The sequence below is a fragment of the Carassius gibelio genome, chromosome B2 (assembly GCF_023724105.1).
Source record: "Carassius gibelio isolate Cgi1373 ecotype wild population from Czech Republic chromosome B2, carGib1.2-hapl.c, whole genome shotgun sequence".
Taxonomy (NCBI): domain Eukaryota; kingdom Metazoa; phylum Chordata; class Actinopteri; order Cypriniformes; family Cyprinidae; genus Carassius; species Carassius gibelio.
The window spans coordinates 12,747,894-12,772,909 of record NC_068397.1 but is presented as its reverse complement, the minus strand read 5'-3'; the positions used below and the strand labels follow the sequence as shown (position 1 = coordinate 12,772,909).

The 25,016-nt window shown below is 37.3% G+C and overlaps 1 protein-coding gene and 1 long non-coding RNA gene across 3 annotated transcripts in view; both read left to right on the top strand.

The window, feature by feature from the left end:
- Positions 1–25,016, top strand: part of LOC127951034 (uncharacterized) — a 198,204-nt gene that overhangs the window by 51,646 nt on the left and 121,542 nt on the right. The gene's annotated exons all lie outside the window — the stretch shown is intronic.
- Positions 17,182–25,016, top strand: part of LOC127951029 (pre-B-cell leukemia transcription factor 1) — a 64,439-nt gene continuing 56,604 nt past the window's right edge. Inside the window, exons 1-2 of one of the 2 annotated variants that reach the window (XM_052548631.1) lie at positions 17,182–17,781; positions 18,907–18,980. In XM_052548631.1, the coding sequence (XP_052404591.1) occupies positions 17,594–17,781; positions 18,907–18,980 (262 nt within the window). In that variant the 5' untranslated portion in view covers positions 17,182–17,593. The remainder of the gene's footprint in view (positions 17,782–18,906; positions 18,981–25,016) is intronic. The other variant, XM_052548632.1, reaches the window with a different exon arrangement.

Sequence of the window (25,016 nt, the reverse complement as noted above, 5' to 3'; positions counted from 1 at the left end):
ATATATATATATATATATATATATATTATTGTATGTAAATATATCTGCAGTCTGTTTGTATGTGAAGCACTCTGGATAAGTTTACTAAATCCATGAATGTACATTTATTTGTAAAATGTAATGTAAAAAATTATGCAAAATGCATTTTAATTGCTGTTAAGGTAATTATGTATATATATTCCCCCATATCCTTTTTTATGGACTCTGTCTGGTTGATTTTAATATCTTGTTACTAAATATATTTTTGTGAGAACTGTTTTTCCCCCAACTATCACCTCAGAAAAAGGCAAGGGAGCCCTTGGAGAGTGAGCAAATCTGCTACCTTTCAATCATCGATCACAGAAAAACTCACCTCTTTCCTGTTGTCTAAATCAATCTACAGCAATGGACTCCCAAGGCTCCCAAATGTTCAATAGAAACGCTGCAGTGGCCTCAATACTGAATTCATACCTTCAAAAGACAGCAATAATTAAAATTGCATAATTACCATTGTGTGTAGTCACAAGTTAGCATTAACTTCTGTTTGCCCCAACGATCAGACTGTATGATTCAGACCAACCTCGTTGTAGGCCCACAAGCCCAGGGTCATGATAGAAATTCTTTTGCTTTGTTTTAAAAAATAAAGGCATTATAGATTCAGTTCATCATCATCATCATTATCATCTTCACAGTCCTAATTGTTTTGCCTGCCAGCTGTCGGGTGGTGGGATAATTGAGTAATCTGACATTTTTGCAGCAGCTTCCTGCAACAATCTCCCCATCAACACAGAATGTTTGTTTACCTAAATGAGGTGCTTATTTCATATAGAGAAAATAAAAAAGGCTTCATTTGGTGAATTGGTAATGTATAGCTTGTCCTTGTTGCTCTCAAATGAGCTTTCTGGGAAAGGCATCAAATAAATGGCAAAAGTAAGTTCAGATATGCGCTTTCACCCCATTCACAGAATATTTAGAATGGTTTATAAATGCAAATACACAGTTATCTTAATAATCAGTAAAGAGGCTGAACATTCACTGTCTTTGATGTACTAATCTCATAGAACAAAACTTAATTTGTGCATTTCAAGATTGCTGTTTAAATTTGAATGCTTAATTTAAAATGGCAGATTTCTATTATGTTTGTGTTTTTTTAACTGTTAAAAGCACATTAGAAAAGAAATGCAGATTTATAGTACATAAAGTCAATTGGCTTTATTTGATTTGCTAACGACAGCTGCTAGGCTAGAGTGGATAATTAACAGGGAGAGAAACAAATCGACAGGTGCCAGCCAGTCTATTGATTGTGAAAGACTTCTAAATTTAGCTGTTCAATAGTAAGTGCTTTATGTTTCTCTGAGAAGCATTTGAGTTTATTCTGAATATGACAAACCCAAGTGATATAATGGGAAATATTTTTCAGTTGCCTTGATAACACAGAATAATATAAATTAAAGATAACATTTCCCAGTCCATGGGCCCTATTTTAACGATCTGAAACGCAAGTGTCAAAGCGCGAAGCGCAAGTAACTTTGTGGGCGGGTCTCGGCGCTGTTGCTATTTTCCCGGCGGGATAAATGGCTCTTGCGCCCGGCGCAAATCTAAAATGGGTTGGTCTGAAGTAGCTTCATTATTCATAGGTGTGGTTTGGGCGTAACGTGAAATAAACCAATCAGAGCGTCATCCAACATTCCCTTTAAAAGCAGGTGCGCAAGTTCCGTTATGGATTGCTATTATTATGGCGTATTTACCAGGCGCACGCCAGGAGCGGTTCACAGCCGAGGAGACTGATGTTCTTGTAAGAGCAGTGAAAGACAGAGAAGTTGTGTTGTATGGGGATGGGAGAAACCCACCCAAAATTGCGTCGGTTAAACAGGCGTGGGAGGAAATAGCCACAATTGTTTCATCGATTTTTTTCCTGGTTCTTGACGGACAAACATATTTGTCAGATGTCCTTACATAGCCTATATGTCTTGCCACTATTGGGCAAACAGGTCTGATCCTTAATAACTACAATTAGCCTGAATAATTTGTAAGCTAGATTTATGCCTATTTTTTCACATCTTCGTGGCACACCACAACGATTTCTGTCATCTCATGTGTTAATATTTTTTTTAGTGTAACAGTTTATGATTTGCAAAAATAACTGTTGCATCTGTGTAGATTACATGAGCAAAGTGTATGCGCGTTGTGCACGCTATACATTATGGTCAAGCATGCGCCCTTAAAATAGCATAATGAACAACGCGCAACGCGCCACTGACTTTAGACTAGGGGCCCTATTTTAACGATCTGAAACGCAAGTGTCAAAGCGCGAAGCGCAAGTAAGTTTGTGGGCGGGTCTCGGCGCTGTTGCTATTTTCCCGGCGGGATAAATGGCTCTTGCGCCCGGCGCAAATCTAAAATGGGTTGGTCTGAAGTAGCTTCATTATTCATAGGTGTGGTTTGGGCGTAACGTGAAATAAACCAATCAGAGCGTCATCCAACATTCCCTTTAAAAGCAGGTGCGCAAGTTCCATTATGGATTGCTATTATTATGGCGTATTTACCAGGCGCACGCCAGGAGCGGTTCACAGCCGAGGAGACTGATGTTCTTGTAAGAGCAGTGAAAGACAGAGAAGTTGTGTTGTATGGGGATGGGAGAATAATTAGCCTGAATAATTTGTGAGCTAGTTTTATGCCTATTTTTTTTTCACATCTTCGTGGCACACCACAATGATTTCCGTCATCTCATGTGTTAATATTTTTTTAGTGTAACAATTTATGATTTGCAAAAATAACTGTTGCATCTGTGTAGATTACATGAGCAAAGTGTATGCGCGTTGTGCACGCTATACATTATGGTCAAGCTTGCGCCCTTAAAATAGCATAATGAACAACGCGCAACGCGCCACTGACTTTAGACTAGGTTTTTTCTGGTCAGTGGCGCAATTGTTTAATGGAACAGCAAAATAGCACCAGGGATTGTTTGCGCCGGAACACGCCTCCTTTTTTGCGCTGAACCGCCCAGGGAGCGCAAGTTCATCCACTAGTTTAGCGGCGTGCTTCTGTGGAGGGAAAAGCGCGCTTTGCGCGGGTGCAAAATAGGAATGACACATGCGTCGGTGTACAAAGTCAATTGCGCTGGGTGCAAGATAGGGCCCTAGGTTTTTTCTGGTCAGTGGCGCAATTGTTTAATGGAACATCAAAATAGCACCAGGGATCGTTTGCGCCGGAACACGCCTCCTTTTTTGCGCTGAACCGCCCAGGCAGCGCAAGTTCATTCACTAGTTTAGCGACGTGCTTCTGTGGAGGGAAAAGCGCGCTTTGCGCAGGTGCAAAATAGGAATGACACATGCGTCGGTGTACAAAGTCAATTGCGCTGGGTGCAAGATAGGGCCCCATGTCTTTTAATGGTTTATTATTCAGTTTGTTAATATCTACACTATTAGATGGCTTTCAGAAGGACATATCTTTTTATCTGTGGAACACAAAAGTGGAATAAACTTTTTAATTAATATAATGACTGGAGATTAAGGTCCAAAATGAAAAATAATATTATAGTGTTAACTGTTGCAACTGGATGTTATTATTTATACAGTAATAGCTTTATAGCTTTAGTTTTTATTAATGTTAGTGTTTTTTTTTTAAATTTGTTGCATGCTTTTTAGTTTTATTTTTTCCATATATTGCAGTTTTTAATTAATTAATTAATTTCATTTCATTTGTAATTTTTTTTGCCAAGGCAGCATTTACCCCCCCCCCCCCATCTAATCTTCATCTATTTTTTTATCTAAAACTTACATTATTTTATTTCAATAAAAAAAAAAAAACTGTAATACTTTTATTTTCAATAACAAGACTCAATTGAAAAAGAAAATGATGTATTTACAAATCTGACATTATGGGCCTAGCAGAATTGATTTGGATGTTAATGTTGGATGTTTTACGAGGTGGCTTATTCGTACGAATTTGTATGACCTCACTCGTACGATTTTATACGATTTGTCTAAACCCCAGTGACGGTTAGGTTTAGGGGCGGGGTTAGGTGTAGGTCATTCGTACAAATACACAAATTGTGCAATTTGTAAAATACGTACGATTTGGCAAAAAACGTATGAATTTGTACGAGTGTTGTTGTATGAATTCATACGAATAAGCCACCGTCAAAAATGTACGAATTGTCGTGAGATCGGGTTGGATTGTCAGTTAATAATTACTAATAATGTCATAGGAACCACTGTTGAGATACTCTTATGGCATTCTTTTGGCTATATATGAATAAAGTTTTTGTTCACTTTCATTATCTTCAAAAATGCACTTTTTTTCTGTGTATCAAGAGTGTGAGCAAATTTTGCTCTTTTTTTATTGGGTGAACTACACCTTTTAAGATCTTTTACACCAAGATTAATTTATTCACATTTCAGGGATATGATTGGTAGATGAACAGATAAAGCCCAGTCTAGACTCACACGTTACTCTACGGTCATGTGTTTATGTGTGATGACCCACCCCGCACCTGTGTTCCTCTCCTCCTAAGCTTTTGTTTGAGTGCTGACAGACATAAAACAACCCCTCCCCCTTCCCCTCAATATCCTCATCCACACTGACATTCTCTCTTCCTTTCTCCATCTCTCTCTCTCTGTCTAGCTTTCTTCCTCTCCTGGAGTTATTTTTCATTACGGTGAGCCGTTGCAGTAAATACGGCGCTCCTCAGACTGCAGACCTGGGCTGAACCACTGACCCCTGCATCTCAAACGCCACTCCCAAGGTCCCTCGCCTCCAAGGCCTCCCTCTGTGCGGCTGTGGCTGGAGTGCGGCCTCTGTAATTCACCCGCTTGCTAGATCGCCTGCCAGCGAGTATTGATTTTTGTTTCCCCAATCTCCAGGAGAGAGGGCAAGAAAAGATTAAAAACACTTTGTCAGTTTGGTGGGGAATAAGAATTCCACGCAGGGGATACCTTGGAGTGTGAAGGGTCAGGGCTGAGGTACATCTTTATGGACTTAACTCCTTCCTGACTAGAGACATTTTGCTGGGGCTCCTGCAGCTTCTTTCTTCCTCTGTCCTCCCTTTTTTTTCCTTGTATTTTCCCCTCTCTTTTATATTACCTCATTGTGTGGAGGAAATATTTTGCCAACAGGGAACTGGCCTCATCATTATTAGGTTATTAAATGTGGCTGCATATGAGAGATGAAATTTCCAGCAAAGAAGGCCTGCTTAGTGTTTGCGTTGTTGTATCACCGTAAATCAAGTAAATAATTTCGCTGGACAAAGGCTGACCTCAGGTGTTAATCAAGGGCTGATTGAGAGATCATTCTGAGTAGGGGAACAATGGCCGTCTGCTTTTTCAGCAGCCTTGATGCAGAACTATATTTCTCATTCGTTTTTTGTTTTCCATTCCAAAACATATATATACAACAAGGTTAAAGCCATTATTAAACCAACTCATAAATCACATGACAACAATCTTTAATTTAAAGCAAACAAGTTTATGAGAATCAGACTAAGGTACAAAGGTGAAGACACAAAAGTGCATTTTTTTTGAGTGAATTCCCATAGTGATTTGTGAATTACTGTACAACAAAAACTATAATATAATATAAAATATAAAAATATAAAATAATTATTATAATATAAAATATAAAAATATAAAATAATTATTAAAGATAATACAGTTTTCACTCATCTTGTTAAATTGTTGCTTTCTAGTTATTAATTATATTTACATTAAATAATTTCGAAAATAATATATTTAGAAAATACAATTCGACATTGTAGGCCATATGTACATAATTTATGAAATTCACAAGAGTTCATCAGTGCCCACCCACCTTTTTAGAAGCCTAGAATTATTTGTATTTATTATTTTTAACAGGGATTTGAAAAAAGTCGTTAAAGATTTATAAGCCTTGAAACAAAGGGTTGTGAGCTATGGGGAGAATCACAACAACTTATAAACAGTTATTCCAACAGTATACTAAACCGAGAAAACAGTTTGGACACAAACCAAAGACAGGTGATAAGCGCACATGTAATGGAGGCTAAGTGGATACCTTCATTTAACCTCCTTGTCAGTGCGTCCGCCTCCCTTGCTGGAGACTGGGGTTCGAGGCCCACTCAGAGCAGGCGAGTGGGACCCATTACATTGGTGCCGTGACCCGGATGGAAGCGAGGTTTAGGGGTGTGAGTGAGAGTAGGTGCTGTCCAGGTAAAAACCTCACTTACCTGATCTTAAGAGATACACTAGTGGCTGCAGTCATTTAGCCTCCTTGTTAGTGCATACACCTTCCATGCTGGAGACCTGGGTTCAAGGCCCTCTCGGAGCAGGTGAGTGGGACCCGTTTACAAACACGTGGAAAGGTGAGATGATTAAGTTCAGTTTATTAACTTTATATGCTTTAAATCTGAATTTCTCATCATTATTGGGTTCCTTAATAATATAATTGCCTATATGTTACGTCAGTGTGTGATTATGTAAACAAACTAGTGAATCTGTTTATTGAACTGTCCAAAAGAACTAGTTCACATCAAACAATCAGAATTCCAATTGGCCAGAGGCTATGAATTACAATGATATAAATAATGCTCAGTTTTTGCACAGACCATTTGTTTCACTTCATAAGACCTCATTATGTCATCATGAACCATGGGTATTAATGTTGTGTTCGCTAATATGCTTTTTTAATTTACTTGCATTTTATGAATCACCCAGGACCACAGCTTCACGGTTTAAAAATCTTCTTAATAAAGAAGAAATAAAGTTGCATCATTGCATCATTGACTGTTATACTCTATAGCAGGGTTCCTCAAATCTTGTCCTGGAGGGCCAATGCACTACAGAGTTTAGCTCCAACTCGGATCAAACTCATCTACTTGTGATTTTCTAATGATCCTGAAGCCATAGATTAGCAAGCTCAGGTGTGTTTGATTAGGGTCAGAGCTAGACTCTACAGGAAAGTGGATCTTGTGGGCCAGAATTGAGGATCACTGCTCTATAGACTAAGAAAATACAGAAATGACACAAATCTTTATTCCTCTCATTTTATGCTGCCCACACATTGCATGATTTTAGCCAGGGTTTTCTGCTCACAGACAGTTAATGGAGATCACCAACAAAAGCCCAAAATCATTCTCAGTGTGTCCAATCTTAATGCATATTTGCTGCCTTTTTCAAATGATGCTTGTTGTCTTCATCTGACATTTTTTTTCAGTATTTGATGGCCCATTCATCTCCAACTTCCCCTCCCCCACCTACATGTTCTACAGCTTTCACCTGCGGGTAAGACATTTTGTGGTCTACCTTGCATCACATAGTCCATTATAGCAAGCATCCTGTCCTCGTAAGCATTTCCCCCCAATCTAAACCAGAAATGGTTGTGGATGATGGCCCCAGCTGCCAGACCCCATCTGGATCAAAAGTCTCTCCATTTATTGTACCTGGGAACAAACATTGATGTTCTTGTGGCTCCTATGACTGTTCCTTACTAAAAATGAAAATGCATACTGACCCTTATATCATTCCAAACCTGTATGAATAAGATTATTGGAATATGTTTTAAAAGAAAATACTATTTCAGTCTTTATACTCTCAATGTGTTTCAATGTATTACTTGTTGTTTCTTTGTAATAATTTTTATGAAATTTCTGAGTGAAAAGTGTGTAGAAATAAATTTTGCTCAGACACATTGAATTAAACAAGTATACGATTTATTTTCTTGTAAGATTTACTCTTCGTTTTATTTAAAACTTTTGAAAAATCATATATATTTTTTTACAGCGTACACCATTTTTTTCAGCATATTTAAAAGCATGTCTCAGTGTTTTTTATGTGCATACAAAAAACTCCAAAAGGGTAGCTTACAGTGTAGACACAGACATTCTTCATTATACTGTATCTTCTATAAAGTAAATGTTGACAGAAATTGAATTTTGAATGAAAAATCCATTTAATAACTTAATACTTTTGCATATTTAATTGGCCAATACGTTAAATTATATTAAATTAGTACATTACAATATTTAAGGGTTAATGAATATTCAGCTAGTCATAATCCCAAACTCTGACAATATGATCAGTTATTAAATAAGTGCACGTTTAAAATATTCAGTTTATTATGTGAGTATAGACAGACTGAAAATAACATACTTTTAATGTTATGAACCAGAATCACGTATTACAAAGAATTGTGTAATAAAAAAAATGTATATGTGTTCACTTTTGTATCTATGGCAGATGTTGGTAAAACTGTACTTGAATTTTATAGATTGCAATTGCAAATATCTAATCTTTCTCTGCATTGCCTGAACCCTCTGAGGCTCCAGTCGGGATGACATTGAATGGTGTCATGACATTTATACTTGGCCGAGGGCTTTTTTATATGGCCGTTTTTGCTATTTGATTCTGCAGTATATTGTCTTCATATTCAGCTGTACCTTTGAAAATCCTCTGAGGGTGAACACACAGAATAAGTGCCCTGCTTAAAGGCATATAATTTTATTCTCTCATGCATATTCATTTGCTAAGCCTTTGAGCATAAAGATTTGTCACATTTAGATGCAGATTCCCTTTCCATCACCAGCTATATACTCTTTGCCCTGTAGGCATGGATGTTTTTTCTTTCTTTCTTTCTTTCTTTCTTTCTTTCTTTCTTTCTTTCTTTCTTTCTTTCTTTCTTTCTTTCTTTCTTACTTCCATTCTGCTTCCCACCTTCCTTCCTTCCTTGCCTCCCTCATTTCTCTCAGAATTTTCTCTTTTATCCTCTGCTCTTTTCAGCCCCAGCCAGTTCCATTACAGGAGTCATTGTTCCTCTGAGTCTTTATTCCTCGTTTCTGAGGCTGGCCAGGTGAGGTGTCCATGTGTGTGTCACCGGGGACCGTGTGTGTGCATCCATGCCTGGACACATGGCTTTGTCTTGTCCTGGCAGCCCTCTGCACACACCAGATGTTCACATACATTATCCTGCTCCTTGTGGGCCACAGATTCCAGGGGATGCTTTCCCTATTGTTCCAGCACCATTTACACCTATTTAACAATACGACTGCTTGGTTTTCCTCATTTTGAAGGGATTTTGTTTTCCTGTCCAAAAGATCATTAGTTACAGCGATTAAAGCAGCTGCTCTCTGCAATAAATCAGTTCGGGTTCTGGAAAATCATTGAGACATGTATTAAGCCTTCTGTTTGTTTTTGTGTGATGTTATCATGCTATATTAAGAAACCATTTTGGACACTCATTGAAAATTGGTGAAATTCCCCTCCCTATCTTTTTCCCCCCACAAATCTGTATGTATCCTTATCCTAATTAATGTGAAGATAAGAAATCATAACGCTTTAAAATGTAAGTATGACTATTTTCAATGGCTATTCATTTCTCATTTGACTTACAGAGTATTTGTATATTGTAAAACTGATTCTTGTAATTAAAGAACTAAAAAAAAAAGTTAAATTAGATAAATTGTTTTATCTTGGTGTATTTTCTCCCTTTTATGAGTATAAAAAAAATGCAGAAATTAAAATGCAGCTGCTCTAAGCCTTGACACTTGACTCTCACTGCTGGATGCTACGGAAAACCAGAGCAGAGCTTCCTCTTTTTTTTTAAGAAACACAAAAAGACAGACTGGCATCTGATGGTAAAATGGGATTACGGTAAGCTGTCTTTACTGTCCACCTCGGTCACTCACCGCACATGCTCACTGGGAATGAAAACATACGGTAGAGCTCCTTGTGATGAGAGAGGAAATATTTTATTCAGATTTATTAATTCAAAACTGAAGCATGCCTGTCGACGGAGGGACACTTCTTCTCAATCTGTCATCGTTGAAGTCACGCGCGCCTGACACCGCGATTCATTTGTCTTGTCGTCACTGACAGTCGGATTCTCCCACAGCACTCCCGCGAGGAGTCGCACAGGGATTTTAGAGACGGCATAAAGAAAGGGAGGGGGAATAAAAGACAACATACTGTGACAAGGAACAGCCATTTCATTAATGCAAATAAGCCTGAAAAATGCTATGAACAGCACTGAAAATCCTGCATTAGTGATGTATTTTTCCATTCCTAGCACTTTTTAAAGAGGAAGTGAGTGAAATGAAGTCGTGACTGTCATGGTCTAAAAAATCATATTAGCCAGACATATTTAAAATTTTACAATTCTGGTTTTGACTCCTATGGATGATTTCGGTTCCTTTACAGTTTTTTTTTGAAACAGATTAAACTACATAATTTAAAAAAATCAATAAATGTTAAATAATTATTGAAAAATGTGTTTACACTAACCTTAAAATGTGAATCAGACTGGTTGCATATAATCTGAATTCAAGATTCAAGAACCGTCCCACAAAGTCATTTATTTCTAATAAAGACCAGTTTAAGGAGTCTGTGGATTTATATGCATTGTTTTTAACTCCAATGTGAGATTCGGGTATACTGAAAAATATTTGAAGTAATTTTGCGGTAAAACCGTAAGCGACCACCAAAACGGAATGCATTCTAATCAAAACTATGAATGTGATTTTACAATGAACAATATTTACCTCTTACAATGTTGAAATCTGGGCAGTTTCACCATGCTGAAATTTGACTGGTTCCTGACCAATTTGTATGCCACGAGGGGGTGATCAATGACAATTGTACATGACATTCACATTAGATTGTCGCATTCCGTCCCCCCACCGAACATACAAATTGGTTGTGAAGAAACAGCTACTCTCTGCTTGTGATAAAATGATCAAATGGCAAGATAATATTAATAATTTAAATGAATGATTTGATTAATTTGATGAACCCAATACGTCTTTAAAAACATTTTATCAACGTAAATTACAATTAGTCATCATAACCTACATTGTACTGAAATAGTGTTTAACATTTTAGTGAAAATCATTACATCCAGTCAGGCAGTCGCATACAATCTAGCCACATAAGTTCAAATATTGCAGTGCATCCGAAGCTCAAATTGGATCTGAAATTTACATATTCGCTCCTCACAGTTCCTGTACAACTCTACACTGAAAATGAAAGACCTCTTTTCTGTAACTTGTTGGTTGAAGCTAGTGGAAAGGTGACTTAATTAGTTTTTGTTTGGTTGTTGGACGACATTTGTTTTCTTTAGTTCATATGCACTAAAAAAGTACAGTTGCAATCAGAAATTGTTTTTTCAAACTTCACTGAACGCAATGTAAATTTAGCAGCAGTGTAGCACACCACTAAATATGCAGCGCAGGAAAGATTTCTAGTGCCCAATGACCAGAAATATAAACTTCTTTTATTTCTGCCATTATGTTTACCTTTTTAAATAAAAATTAAAACTTCCCAATCCTACATTTACTGTAGGCTAAGGTGGATGATGTATTGGCAGTGCTAAACATGTAGGTCGCTCTTGGTCCTGTGGTTTATTCATTTATTTATTTTTTCAGTTACTCTCTCCTTCAATGTCTTTCTCATTCCCCAGCCTCCCCCGGCCCAGCCTGCCCAGCCCCTGCTATTTGTAAGTTTGATTTGGAGCGCTGGGTCAGCACATAAACTCAGCCTGCTATCTGCCCGCTGCTCTAAGTGGCCTTTTCGCATGGGAGGCTGGGAGGTGCTGAGTGGCCTTCCAGTAGCATCTCTTGACATTTACAGTAGTGTTCACTCTCTCTCTCTCTCTCTCTCTCTCTCTCTCTCTCTCTTTCTATTTCTCCAGGCATCCACCCTGCAGCCGTAAATGAGAATGCTTTATGACAGGTCCCGCTCCCTTTTTCCTGTGGTCAGGAGCTGCTGCGTGGTGTGTGTCCTCACAATGGCCTAGAAAACTGACAGGTTTGTGGAGGGATGCACGGGAGAAACGCTCCGAAAGAGACATTTAAATGAGTTAAACTTACCAGTAACCAACGTTTCAGCATTTTATTATGGAAACCAGCTTTTTGCGTATGAAATAGCAGGGTGACATTGTTCCCGCTTTTGATTTGGTTGTTTGCTGTATTTATAACATGACTACTAAAGGTAATGACATAAAAAACTAACTTGTTCCTCAGAGATGCAATGTTAAGAGAACAGGCCAGATTTCTTCTTATCCCCAAAGCTTTGGAAAAGCGCAAAACGCTGAATCAACCGCTGACCTGTAACCCATTTAAAGCTCAATGAAAGTTTAATTCCTCTAGCCCTGTCTTAAGTCTAAGGAGATGGAGAGGTTTTCGGCTTTGCACTTGATGCAGACTCAAGCTGTGTCCAGTTCTCTCTATTTCACACTGCCGTTTATACATGCTTTGGGGATACGACGCCCCCAAACAACTGAATATTTCATCACAGCCTCCCCCTGAGAGATGTACTTGAAGCTTGCAGCACTGCAATGTCTTCTCAACCTGGTCCGCACTTACCGTGCAACAGTGATCAATAGACGTGTCATGAAGTGCTTTACTCAGCCTCTGTTACACCGTGGCATGACAGAGGTGATGAGAATCTAATGTCTTACTTAAGAATAATAAATGATTGATGCAGATTGAATCCCAATAGGGGTTTGACATGAAACACAACTCTTCTGGCAATCCTTCACAATGTTGCACGCAATAAAAAACACTTTCATATTCTGTAACGGGCTAATTGTGCAACATGATATCATAACTGTCAATCTCTCTGTTTTAGCATTTTGTCTGTCCCCTGGCATCGAAAATTGCCAGTGGTGAAAATGAAAAGGCAAAAAAAATTACGAATATTTCATTTGTCTGAGAGCTTAAGGGTCAATGTGTCATTCATTATTCAAAGGAAAAAAAATATATATATTCAGAGTGGACAACTATACTGATATCAAAATGAAGAAAACAACAACAACAACTAATTAATTAATTAGTGATCATGGTAACACTTTAGAATAGTTGCTTATTGGCATGCATATTACTGGAATATTAGCCATGTATTAGTGCTAGTTAAGAGCACATTAATGCCTCATTCTACTTGATCTTATTCTACATCCCTAATGTTACGTGCTTTGGTTGTTCTTACCCAATGAGATGTATAGGAAAATGTATTAATGTTGATGATAAAGACATTTATTAAATTGTCATTAAATTGAACATTTTCTTCAATGGGGTCATGAACTCCTTTTGTTATTTAATTTGTATGTTCTCTGAGGTTCACTTATATTGTTATCAAGACATACATTAGAAAATATCATAATTTAGAAGTAATATGTTATTTCCTGTCCTGATTTGACCTTCCTCATCAGAATGCAGACCATGTAATAAAAACAGTTACTCATACGGAGTATGAGCTCACACACCATCATCTTTCAGTTTCAATCTTTCTGAAAATGCCGCATTGAATTGTGCCTTGTTTGTAAACAAATCTGCGGTAAAATGAAATGAACAAAGGATCAAGTTATTATTGATGCAGTCTGGCTCGTCATTAAAATTAAATTCATAAAGTTCATCTTTCCCAATGTTAAGATCAGAAGGAAGGCAATGCAAAGATTGTTTTTCTACAACATGACACTGCACAGCCATCTTTATCATTTGTTTTCTGTGCAGACCTGCGCTTGCCTCTCGTTATTTATACTACATGTGTGAATCGGTGGGTGGGGCTAAACAGACAGTGATGTTGATCTTCTTTTGAGGTGCTTATTCACACTATTACATCACAGAGTGGTACATTGCACAAACTGTTATTTTGGAATAAGCTGTTTTAAGACTAATAACAAAATTCTGAAAGTTCTGAAATTTACAGGATGTTTTTATATTACAATGAGATCTTATATTTCAAAAGACCAAGGGAATTTTAGCTTCTCAGGTCATTGCCCCTTTAAAATTCTATAGAATTATTTAAAAACATGAAATCAACAAAAATCCAAAGACATTTCTATTTTTCTTTTTTTTATTGTGGATGCTCTTATTTTTCATTCACCCAACTATTCAGCCTCGCAGTGCACAACCATTTACAACTATTTAAATGTTTCCAAAGCTTTGGAAAAGATGAATGTGCTTGATATAAGTGAGAGTATGCAGATCACACGTTATTAGAGAGGACAATTTAGATGAGCTGGCATAAATATGAATGAAACGAGTGAGCTAGAAAAGTGTTCAGCAGCAGCACAATGTGCTCCTCTCACCGCTGGGAATACAGAACTGCTGATCGGTAGGGAAAACCGAACTACTCTAAATTCAAACCACAAGAGTTCAAGCGTCTACAAGAGAATGTCAAATATCAGTAAGTGTGTTATTTGCTGCGTGAAGCTCATTGTAAATTCAGACTGGGCATCAGTTTTTTAATGTGCGGGCAATTTCTGACACTGCTAGAATGACCGGGAAATGTTCAAATATGGCAAACTATATCAAAAGGCTAATATTCAAGCCTGGTGTTGCATTTTTCTTCATTAATAAGAGATGTTCATACTGTTTATGCAGCAGTTTCATTTTTGCAATGTTTCTACTAAACTTTCTGGACAAGTAAACAAGCAGCAGTGAGTCAGTACTTAGAGCAAAAACACTGTATTCCTTCCCGTTTGGTTCGGAAGATGTTTGACATTGAGCTGTGTGGCTATAGTACATCATGCAGTAGAGTCTTTTCTGGCTGTAGGCTATAGCTGTGAAGAGGTCAGGCAATCATTGAGGTCTGGTTCCACAGAGGAAGGTCACTTAGCCTATACATCTGTTCCAGCCCAGCAGTCTTCAGATACTATCGCAGCAGCAGGGCCAATTCCTTTTATCATTAACTAGTTCCTCTTCTTCTTCAGCTAATGAGAAATCTGATGGATCGATTTAACTTCTACTGTGGTGTAAAAAATGTCTTTTACCCAAGAGTAGGGATCACATTTTGCCATCATTCACAAAGGAACATGAATTTCCAGTATGATCTCATCATGGCAATTTGTAACTATTTAACATCTTGGCAATTTTTTGGCTAATTCATAGGATTTTGTACTTTATCAATTGCATGTTTTCATATGACATGCTTATGCCTTATTAAATATATATATGTATGTGTGTATATATATATATATATATATATATATATATATATATATATATATATATATATGTATGTGTGTATATATATATATATATATATATATATATATATATATATATATATATATATATATATATATATATATATATATATATATATACACATACATACATATGTATATGTATTAAAAAAATATATTTTTTTTTCTTTTTTTTTCTTTTTTTTTTTTGCTTAATCCCGTTGTACTTTACTTTTTGTGAAATGTTGGCTAATTCTTATAAATTAATATAATCTTATTTATTCATTTTTGTAAAATCTGCTTACACTTCACTGATGGTTAGATTTAGGCATGGACCTTCATGTTTTTTTGTTTTTTTTTTAAATAAAAGTCTTTTGTTTTACGTATTTATTTGTACGATGTGATTTGTAAAATATTTGTTTTCTCTTTATATTGGTTTGGTTGTTGCTAATGTAAAATAGGACAGAAATGGAAGGTGACACTTTAGTTTAGGGACCAATCCCCACTATTAGCTAGTTGCTTATTAGCATGCATTCTACTAGCACATCGGCTGTTTATTGGTAATTATAAAGCCCATATTAATGTCTTATTCAGCTTGACCATATTTTAGATCCATTAATCCTACCCACATTTAAACTTAACAACTAACTATTACTAAGTAGCTTCTTAGTAATAGTTACTACTAAGGAGCTTATTACAGCAAAAGTCATAGTTAAAAATTAAATAGTGAGAATTTATCCCCAAACTAAAGCACTAAATATTATATTTAGCGGTTTCATTCATTTATTTATTTACATTTTGCACTTTATCTGTCTTTGTTGGTAAAAGTTTTTGTTTAATAAACCATTTATCATTGCAATCAAAAAAGAAAAAAAGAAAAGAAAAGTGTAAGACATGAATGTAATACATGAGCTCTGAATACAGTCATAATGCATTGAGTGATTTCTACATAATCCCTACCGTATCTTTTCTGCTCTCTGAAATTGATTATATTGCATGCAATAAAAAGTTGTGATATTACCTATACGACCAGTATATGTCAGCAGTCACCTCCTAAGTAGGACAGGTTAAAGTGGTGTCGTTTTTCACAAGGAACATAATGGAAGGTGACACACCTCATATGTTGAGCACGGGGATGAGACGTATGAATAGCTGGAGTGGTGCTTCTGGAATATTTGCTCCAGTGATGGGTACTCAGGCATCATTTAACACTCTCTTTATTGGTCCTTTTCCCAGCACCTGCAGCCAGAGCGTGACATTTCTGCCACATTCTGAGCTCCATGTCAATAGCCAGTGAATTTAATACCATTAAATAGACCACATGGAAGAGCAAACTGCCTGTCTGATCATTTTTCCAAGACACATTGAGTGATCATGGTGGAGGAGTAATGAATATATCTATCTATCTATCTATCTATCTATCTATCTATCTATCTATCTATCTATCTATCTATCTATCTATCTATCTATCTATCTATCTATCTATCTATCTATCTATCTATCTATCTATCTATCTATCTATACAGTATATATACACACACACAGTATATACCCTCACCTTTACACTAAATGTTTACATGTGATATGATCATGATTTATTTGACAGAGCAATCTGCATGATACTTTAATAAACCCTGTAAATATTATATGTATCAAATATGGTAGCCCTATCTGTGTTATGACATGTTGGGATTTTGACACAGACCGACGTAATCTTTCAGATGGGTAAACTAGAATTAAACAGCTCTCCTCATTTTTACACCAGTCATGAATCTACAAATGTTCACATTTGAAGTTTGACTTCAAATTTTTATTGACTATATGTAAAAATGCATTGACAACTCAGTTCAGAAACTCCGAACTAAATAAATAAATTACTAAATTAATTTGGTCATATATTTACACTAGTGGAGTAATATGAAAGACATCTTTAACGATCAATATCATTTGCAGAATGAGATGACATGGAGCTCCAGTCGTGGTTGACGGTGGAAACGAGCGGACAGAGAGGCTTTATGCCAAGCACCATTATTTATTTTCATGTTCAACCTCTATCCATCACCGTGTTACCACCCTGTCCAGTTCCCGGCGCTAACGCCACATCTTAAAGCTTATTACGGCGACCCACCTTCCTCGGGAATATGATTGACGTATCGTGGAAGAAGCGAGGCGGGGCCAGCAGCGCACTCTCGTCCAATCACGGCTGATGGGCGGCGCCCCATTGTTATGTGCCAGTGCTGGTGGGCGGAGCCTCTCGCTATGTGTCAGTGTTGCCAGCAGACCTGTGCGAAACAAAAGCACTTCTCTCCCCACGTTTAACGCCTTCAAAGCACGTCTTAAAGCTGTTCCAATCGTAAAGCTGTCAAAGGAAACAAGGAGTTGCGCGGCAGAGTCGCAGATTACACAGGATTACAGCAGCCCTTAGACTAAGTTGGGCTCTGTTGTCTTGGCTTTGGTGGCAAGAGCAGGAGTGGCTTGATCCTAAAGCAGCTCTCCAGATCAGATTTCACCCAAACCAGCTGTGAGAAGGAGCTTTGCATTTTCTCCCCTCTCTCCATGTTGTAAGCGCGCTCCTGACACCCAGAAAGAAAAGGGGGAGTGACGGAGAGAGTTCCTGAAGGAATTTTCCTTCTTCTAAGCGAAAATTGAAAAAGTCACCAGAGTCTAGAGAACAGCGGCGAGGATGGATGATCAGCCCCGGTTGATGCACTCCTCTCACGGGGTGGGCATGGCCGGACACCCCGGCCTGGCGCAGCATATGCAGGATGGCACAGGAGGAGCGGACGGCGAGGGAAGGAAACAGGACATTGGAGACATATTACAACAAATCATGACCATAACCGACCAAAGTCTGGACGAGGCTCAAGCCAGGTATATATCCAAGAATGTATGCATGCTGTCTCTGTGTTGTTAACTTCATAGTAGCGTTAGTGCTTTATATTTTTACGCAACACCCGAAGCGCACCGTCTTTTGGCGTCTTCTTGCAAACTTTTATTTATGCGTAATTTTTATTTTGCGTTACAAACATGCTTCAGTCACCTCCGTGTGCTTTTTTTTTGCACAATCTCAGCTGTCTTCTTCTTCTTCCCAGATGCATCGTTTCGATTTCCAATTGCTCTGGATCTCGCAGGTTACAAATGAGAAAGCGCATTGATTCAGTGCCATATAGACTTACTACACGTTGCGGGTGGATTCAGTCCTAGTTTATTTATTTATTGGACTGCAAGCACCTTAGAATCGAGCAAAGAAATAAGCGTTACCAAGTATGCACATTTAAACGTTTAATTTTACGTATTTATAAGAAAGTCCATAACTGTAAAATGACAAAGTGGCCACAGTTTTTCTGTCGTCTACTCGTACGTTGTTAAATATGTTACTTTCCATACAAATATTCTATGAAATAAAACTCATTCATTTAGTTGTAATTAACTAGTTATTAAGTATCTAGTTCAAGACTAATTTACATGATTGAAGTGTTGACAAAAAATACTCACTTGACCCTACTAGCCTTAGCAACTGTCAAAACAGTTGAATATACAATAAAATAAAATACTTGCAGAAATGTTACTTTTGCAATAATACTTAAAATGGGGTTTGTAGAAATAACCACACATATTAAAGTACTCTTATGCTGATATGCACTTTGTATTTGTGGTTTAATATTCATTTCAGTATGTGTTGTGCCCTTGTGAATGTGTTGTGAATTTGCTAGTATTTTTCCTTTGCAATCCAATTTATGATGCCATCTATGATGCACGTGAAATATTCTGACTTTTTTTTATTTTTTGCTCATGTAACACACTTCCAAAAAGTGCTGCACAATTTAGAGGCATTTGTCAGCTGTCTTCTATCAAATGTTATTTGTAAAATACTCAAAAACACATTTCCATCAGACACAGCAGACATTCCTCCTAAGCCTAATGTCTGTGTTTTGACAGTTTTGACAGGTCATGCATAGTGACGGCTTGATATTTATTTTCTGTTTGTGTTTTTAGGAAACATGCGCTGAACTGTCACAGAATGAAGCCGGCTCTATTCAACGTCCTGTGTGAAATAAAAGAAAAAACAGGTGGGTTTACCTGTCTTACAGTACATAGAGAACAGAAAGCAAAAAAGTTGCAAGTTCTACCCTTTGTTTAAATCCAGTTATCGCATTAAGCTGAATATTGAAATATTGATTTATTATTATTTTTTTGCTACAGAGCTCTTTAATACAGTGATGTATTGCGTGTCTTGTGAGAATGTGCGTTATTAGATATTCAGACAGAGGAGAATTTGCAGTTAGAGTCAAGACTGCACCATGTCAAAGTTCTGATATTACAATAATAACACAAAAAGTCACGCTATTCAGATAATGTGTGAGTCATACCGCACTCAGATTCCTCAGATAGATAGTTATTATTATATTGTGTGCTAGGATTATAATTTTTGCAGCTGAGCTGAAGTGAATTACTTAATACAGCATTTTACATTGTATTGTATCATTGGTTATGTTATGCTGCATTGAGCACTAAAGATGAGGCTTTTTCTTGTGTTATTTTACTTTTATAGCCTACAGTATATGAGAATATCAATGTCTTTAGTTTGAAAATAGGATTTTAGAATGTTATTTTACTCATTAAATTGCAAAAAATCATTCAATTTTGCCTGTTAACTTTAAGTTACTCTGCCTCATGGTTTTGATAATGCTCATCTGAGTTTTATAAACTCGACTTCTTGCGAAATACTCTTTTTTTTTCTTTTTCTGCGCTGTCTGGCTTGATGCAAATTCTAAATTGTTAATGGATATATTTTGAAGGTTTTGTTTGATTAAAATGTAGCTGGTTGAGTAAGGCACTTTATGAGCAGTTTAAAAAGTCCACCAGAAGCGCTATTCATTAGAGTGAAATGAACATGCTGTTTTGATTATACGATTGTCCCTGAGTGAAGGTTTTTCCGAGGCAGATTGCTACAATGAGAAACAACAAAAAATGTCAGAAAAAAACTAAACAAAAACACTGTCCTATCTTCCTTCTAATTAGCCCCAAAGTGTAATTTACAAGGATTTCATTACATTGTAGCTGAATTTGGCTCTCTGCCACACTGTCTAAAAGGCACTGCAGTGGAGAGGTTCCCCCCTCCTCAGTGAGATTCTGACCGACTGAAAAGGGCTTCAGAGGGCCACTGTATCCGCGATCACAGGGGCCTTATGGCACTAGGTTCGCTTTTTTTCCTCCTCTTGTTTAGCAAGGTTCTCCAAGAAGGGAAAGAGTTATGCCTGGCTCTTTTGAACTGTCTGGCGTCACCCGGGGTTCACTCAAAGTTCGTTTCCAAGATGAAGAACAAAGTGACTTGGACCTCTTCCTGGCTTTTTGCTCCTGCTTCTCTTCCCACAGTTCCTGGCAACCAGGAACCTGCAGGGCTTTTGACTGGAGAGATGAACCCGTTTAGACTCCAAACATGCTATAAAAAATGTTCAATTATAAAGATGGGGATTTTTTTGGTCAAATTATAGTTGTGATGTCGCGGTGTGTAAATGAGTTGTTTGTTTGGTCTATATTCTCTTCTTTTTATCTCAGTGTACAGTGTGAGAAGCCACCCCCTCCCCCCACACACACCTCATGTTGAGCTTTTGTTTGTTTTCGAACACAGCTCTGGTGTTGTTTTTGTCAGGGGGGTTCATCTCAGCTTCCTCGCTTGTGCCGCGGTTGCTTTTCTCTCTCAGGACTTCATTAGGCGCATCGGATCATCAGAATCAATCCTTCTTGCATTTGATCAGTGTTTGTGTAAAAATATTAACATCAGCTGATTCCTGTTTTTTTTTTTTTTCATTTTGAAAACACAAAACAAGTTTGGGCTTTCCAGTTGTTGAAGGAAGTGGGAGGAAGGATATTGTAAAGACACACACACACACACACACACAGATATACATATTAGTGCGCTTTTTCTGAAACTAATTGCGATTAATCCCACCCAACATTAACGTTTTTAAATATACTTTATATTGCAATAATTTCACATTCAATCTTCAAATGGATGTACAAAAACATAAATACAGTATATTTTTAAATATTTGTTTAATGGCATCTTTTTTGTGTGACTGAAGGCCAGTATTAGTGATACTGATACCCCCCCCCCCCCCCGCTATATTTAACCATTGACCATGCCCATTCAACATAACAGTATAATGGAGAGCTATACATTTTACTGGAAAAAATAACTTCTAATTTAAGTGAACTTAACACAATTTCCACATAAACCATTTATAATAAATCTCATATTTACTTGTGTCCTTCAGCAGAAATATACAGAAATTGAAATGATCAAACACTAAATTCTAAATTAAACATAGATGATTCCTTAAAGCAATAAAAGTCCTTCCTCTTTTTTTTCTTTGTCCTTTGATTAATAGACGCCACAGCAGCTGGTTTTAAGGTTGTTTTGGCTGCTGTTTCTTTAGGAGCTGCCACCTCTGAACCTGACATGGATCTGACATGCATTATATTTTTTCTCAAATCTTTTTACCTTTTCTGACCCACTTCAGGTCTTAAAGTCTCTATTGATGAGCTGAAGAGTTAAATTGGATGTGTTTGATGAGTTAAACAGTGCTGGGCTGCTCCACGGCAGTTTGGAAAACCATTTCAGAGACATATTTTTAAATGTGACTCATATGAAATATATTATATGCATGCACAGTTTTAAGGCAGCTTTAATCGCCTTTTTGGTAACTTCATGACTTAACTGACCACAACATTGCATGCACATGTTTTATTTCGCACTCTGATATGAAAGGATACAGGCTACCGCGCGCCGGGTTCTTTGTGTGCAATTAAAGAGCACACGATTCGTGCAAAGTACTGTTTCCGGGCTCGCTTGACTTGTTCCTTGCGCTGAAGTGAAGTGGAGTGCGCGCCTGAAACGTCTCCTGTTCAGATGTAATAAATGCACTTCTTATCAAGAGAAAACGTGACAGAAGCTGCAGTGAGTGGGGTGACCAACCCTACTGTAGCCCCGCCCCTTAGTTAATTGCGTTAAATATTTTTAACGTGTTAAAATGAAAAAAATGAATCGCCTGCGTTAACATGCTAATTTTGACACCACTAATATATATATATATATATATATATATATATGTGTGTGTGTGTGTGTGTGTGTGTAAAATAAAAATATATTTGTTTTATTTAATCCATCAAACATTTACAAACTATTTCAGTAGTTTTTCTATTTTTTTTTTTTTTTAGCTCTGGCCTGGGAATTGAGAGAGAAAAAAAGATTTTTGGTGCTTTAACAGTAGATTCTATTGATAGTAGCCTGGTAGTGACTTAAGAAAGCACTCCGAAAATAGAAAGAAGAAGAAGAAGATAATAAAAGATTCAGTGTTTTTAGATGTCAGTTTCTAATACTATTGAAAATGCTGTCGGGAATTTGGTTAAGCAAACAGTGAAAATAAAAGAACTCAAGCCCTGATGGTTGATTTGAAAGGTCCTTGTACATTAAACCCCCCTGTGCTCTCTCCTACAGAATTAGCCATGAGCTGCACCTCGGTTCACTTCCGTCTCTTTTTAATGTGAGGGTGTAATTTCACACTGCACAGACAGACACCACTAAAAATCCAGCGCCGCCACGGAGAAAATGGCTCAAACCTCCGCCGTGACATTTACTGCAAATGTGCTGAGCGCCCAAATGAGAGCAGCCACCATTTTTGTCAGCCCTTTTTAAATTTTTTTTTTTAATAAAGAGTCAGCCTCATTCATGGTTTTACATTGTTGCAGCGGCAGAGTCCCAGGTGGATTCCAGAAAAGCGAGGTTATTAAATCCATAGCAGGTCTGTTTTGTTGAAATGGCTGGCGTGCTGTGGAGCAGTGGTGTCTTAGCTTTCATAACAGACTGTGGAGGTCATGGAGCCTTGCCTCAATGAAACAGTGGCTCTGTGTTTTTAAAAAAGGAACTTTTTGTGCTCACAATAACCTTGATTTACAAGAACTTTGAATGGTTGGATCAACCGCGTCATCACCTCGGGCACCTCAGCCTGCTGCTTTAAGCACAACTCGTAATTCCTATTCAGACACGACACAGTTTCTTCGACAGGAACAATAAATTTTCGCTCCGCTAATATATTTCATCTGCAGACGTGTTGAGAGAGCACGAAATGACACGGCTCCTGTAATTCTTTGTAACCTACGGCCGTCTTGCCGAGATTGACACGGCTGCGAGTTGCCCGGTGCTCACCACGTGTTGCATGGCGGCGTGTTAGTGGCGTCGCAGTGTTGACAGCCGTGCGGGGGGGAGCTGTGGTGATGAGACCTCCTCTGGCAAGCAGCTGACAAGCGGGGCAGTACGGTGTGCCAGCAGCAGACAGAGCCGGCCTGAACTCCTGACCTCGCCGTGTATTTTTACACAGGGCCTGACCGAGCTTACATGGCACAGGCCGGCGTGCGCGAGTATAAACAAGTATTGCAGCTCACGAAACAGGATGTGATGCGGGTGGGGGCTATTAAACAAGGCTGCTTTAGCACCGCAAGTGTTTGGGATTATTTAAAGCCTTCATGTATTTGTGTACACTGAATGCTCTTGGAAATGCAAGGCCGCTGTGTGTGTTTGAATTGGGTGAGTGGCACATATAGATGCCTGCGTTTGGAAACGTTGACATTAACTTGAAAGTTTGTTGGTATCGGGTTTCAGCTCCTTTTACCCTTGGGGCTTACATCAGGCCTGTTTCACATGGACATACATTTGCCCGATCATGAACAGAGCTTCGGAAAATAAACTTAAACTTAGCTTGAACTCGCTGAACCGTAGAGGGTCGATGACAGAAACAAAAAAATGCCACTTAAAAGAGAAGGAAAATTCTTTTTTAATCATGCCAGGGTTAGAGTTAGTTCAAGCTGGTTACAAAAGTAAAAATACATTTTCTCCTAAAAATGTAATGTGTTGTAACTTAAAAATTCTATACATGTGAGTACACACATTTTCAAAGGTAAAAGTTTTTCTTTTCAGATATTGTGCTTGTATTATTAATAAATATCATTATGTTTTTGAGGATTCGGTTGGACCACATGACATTTTACAGCCTGAACTAACCTTGCCTTGTCATAAAAATGATCTGATATTTGAAGTAATGTATTGTCCTAGTCACAAAATCCTAATGGTCTGCAGGAGTTTTATGCCCTTAAACATTTATACATTTATAACGAAGTGTAATTGGGAAATTAGAAACATTCTCCTCATAGTATACAGGTATTCAAATAATTATATCTATGAATAGGATTTTTTATGTATTTTTAATTGACAGACAAAAATGAGTTTTATGTCATTGACCCTACTTCTGGATGGATCTAATTATATATATATATATATATATATATATATATATATATATATATATATATATATATATATATATATATATATATATATGTATATGTATATGTATATGTATGTATGTATGTATAATATATATATATATATATATATATATATATATATATATATAGTAGTAAGTGTATTTTCTTACATATTATGATGAACATTTGAATGAGATTGTTTACAGTAAGATCAAAAACTTATATTTAGAAAATATACATTTTTCCAAATCGAAACATCCCATTTCATGTAGACTTCAGAAGTTCTTTGAAGGTGGCAATCAACATATGATGCTTTCTGGCATGTGCATTTTGCTAAAAGCAGTATGGAGATATTTGATACACTGTTATCATCTAACCCGGCACGTGCAGACACTAACAAGCATGTCCTTACTTGTATCTCATGTCAAATGAGTGATAGAACCTCCCACGCATCTCACACTTGTCTCAGAGTAGTGATTCATTTACCTTTAACAGAAGATCCAGCTGCAAAATCTTACAAAATATCTTTTAACATCAAAATAAATGTCTTTCTTTCATATATTAATATAGCCATTATGAGATGAGAAAACAAGTAAACAGAGTACATTTTGTAAGAGTTGTATTTTGACGTATTACTCTTGTAATATTTCACATATTTTTTCACAGCGTTCTTTTACCTTTATTGTAGCGGTATCAGTGCTTGCAACACCATGCTTAATAAAGTTTGGGCTTCATTCCTTAACTCATTTGTTCTTTGTGCGCCACGTAATTTTAGAGCTGGC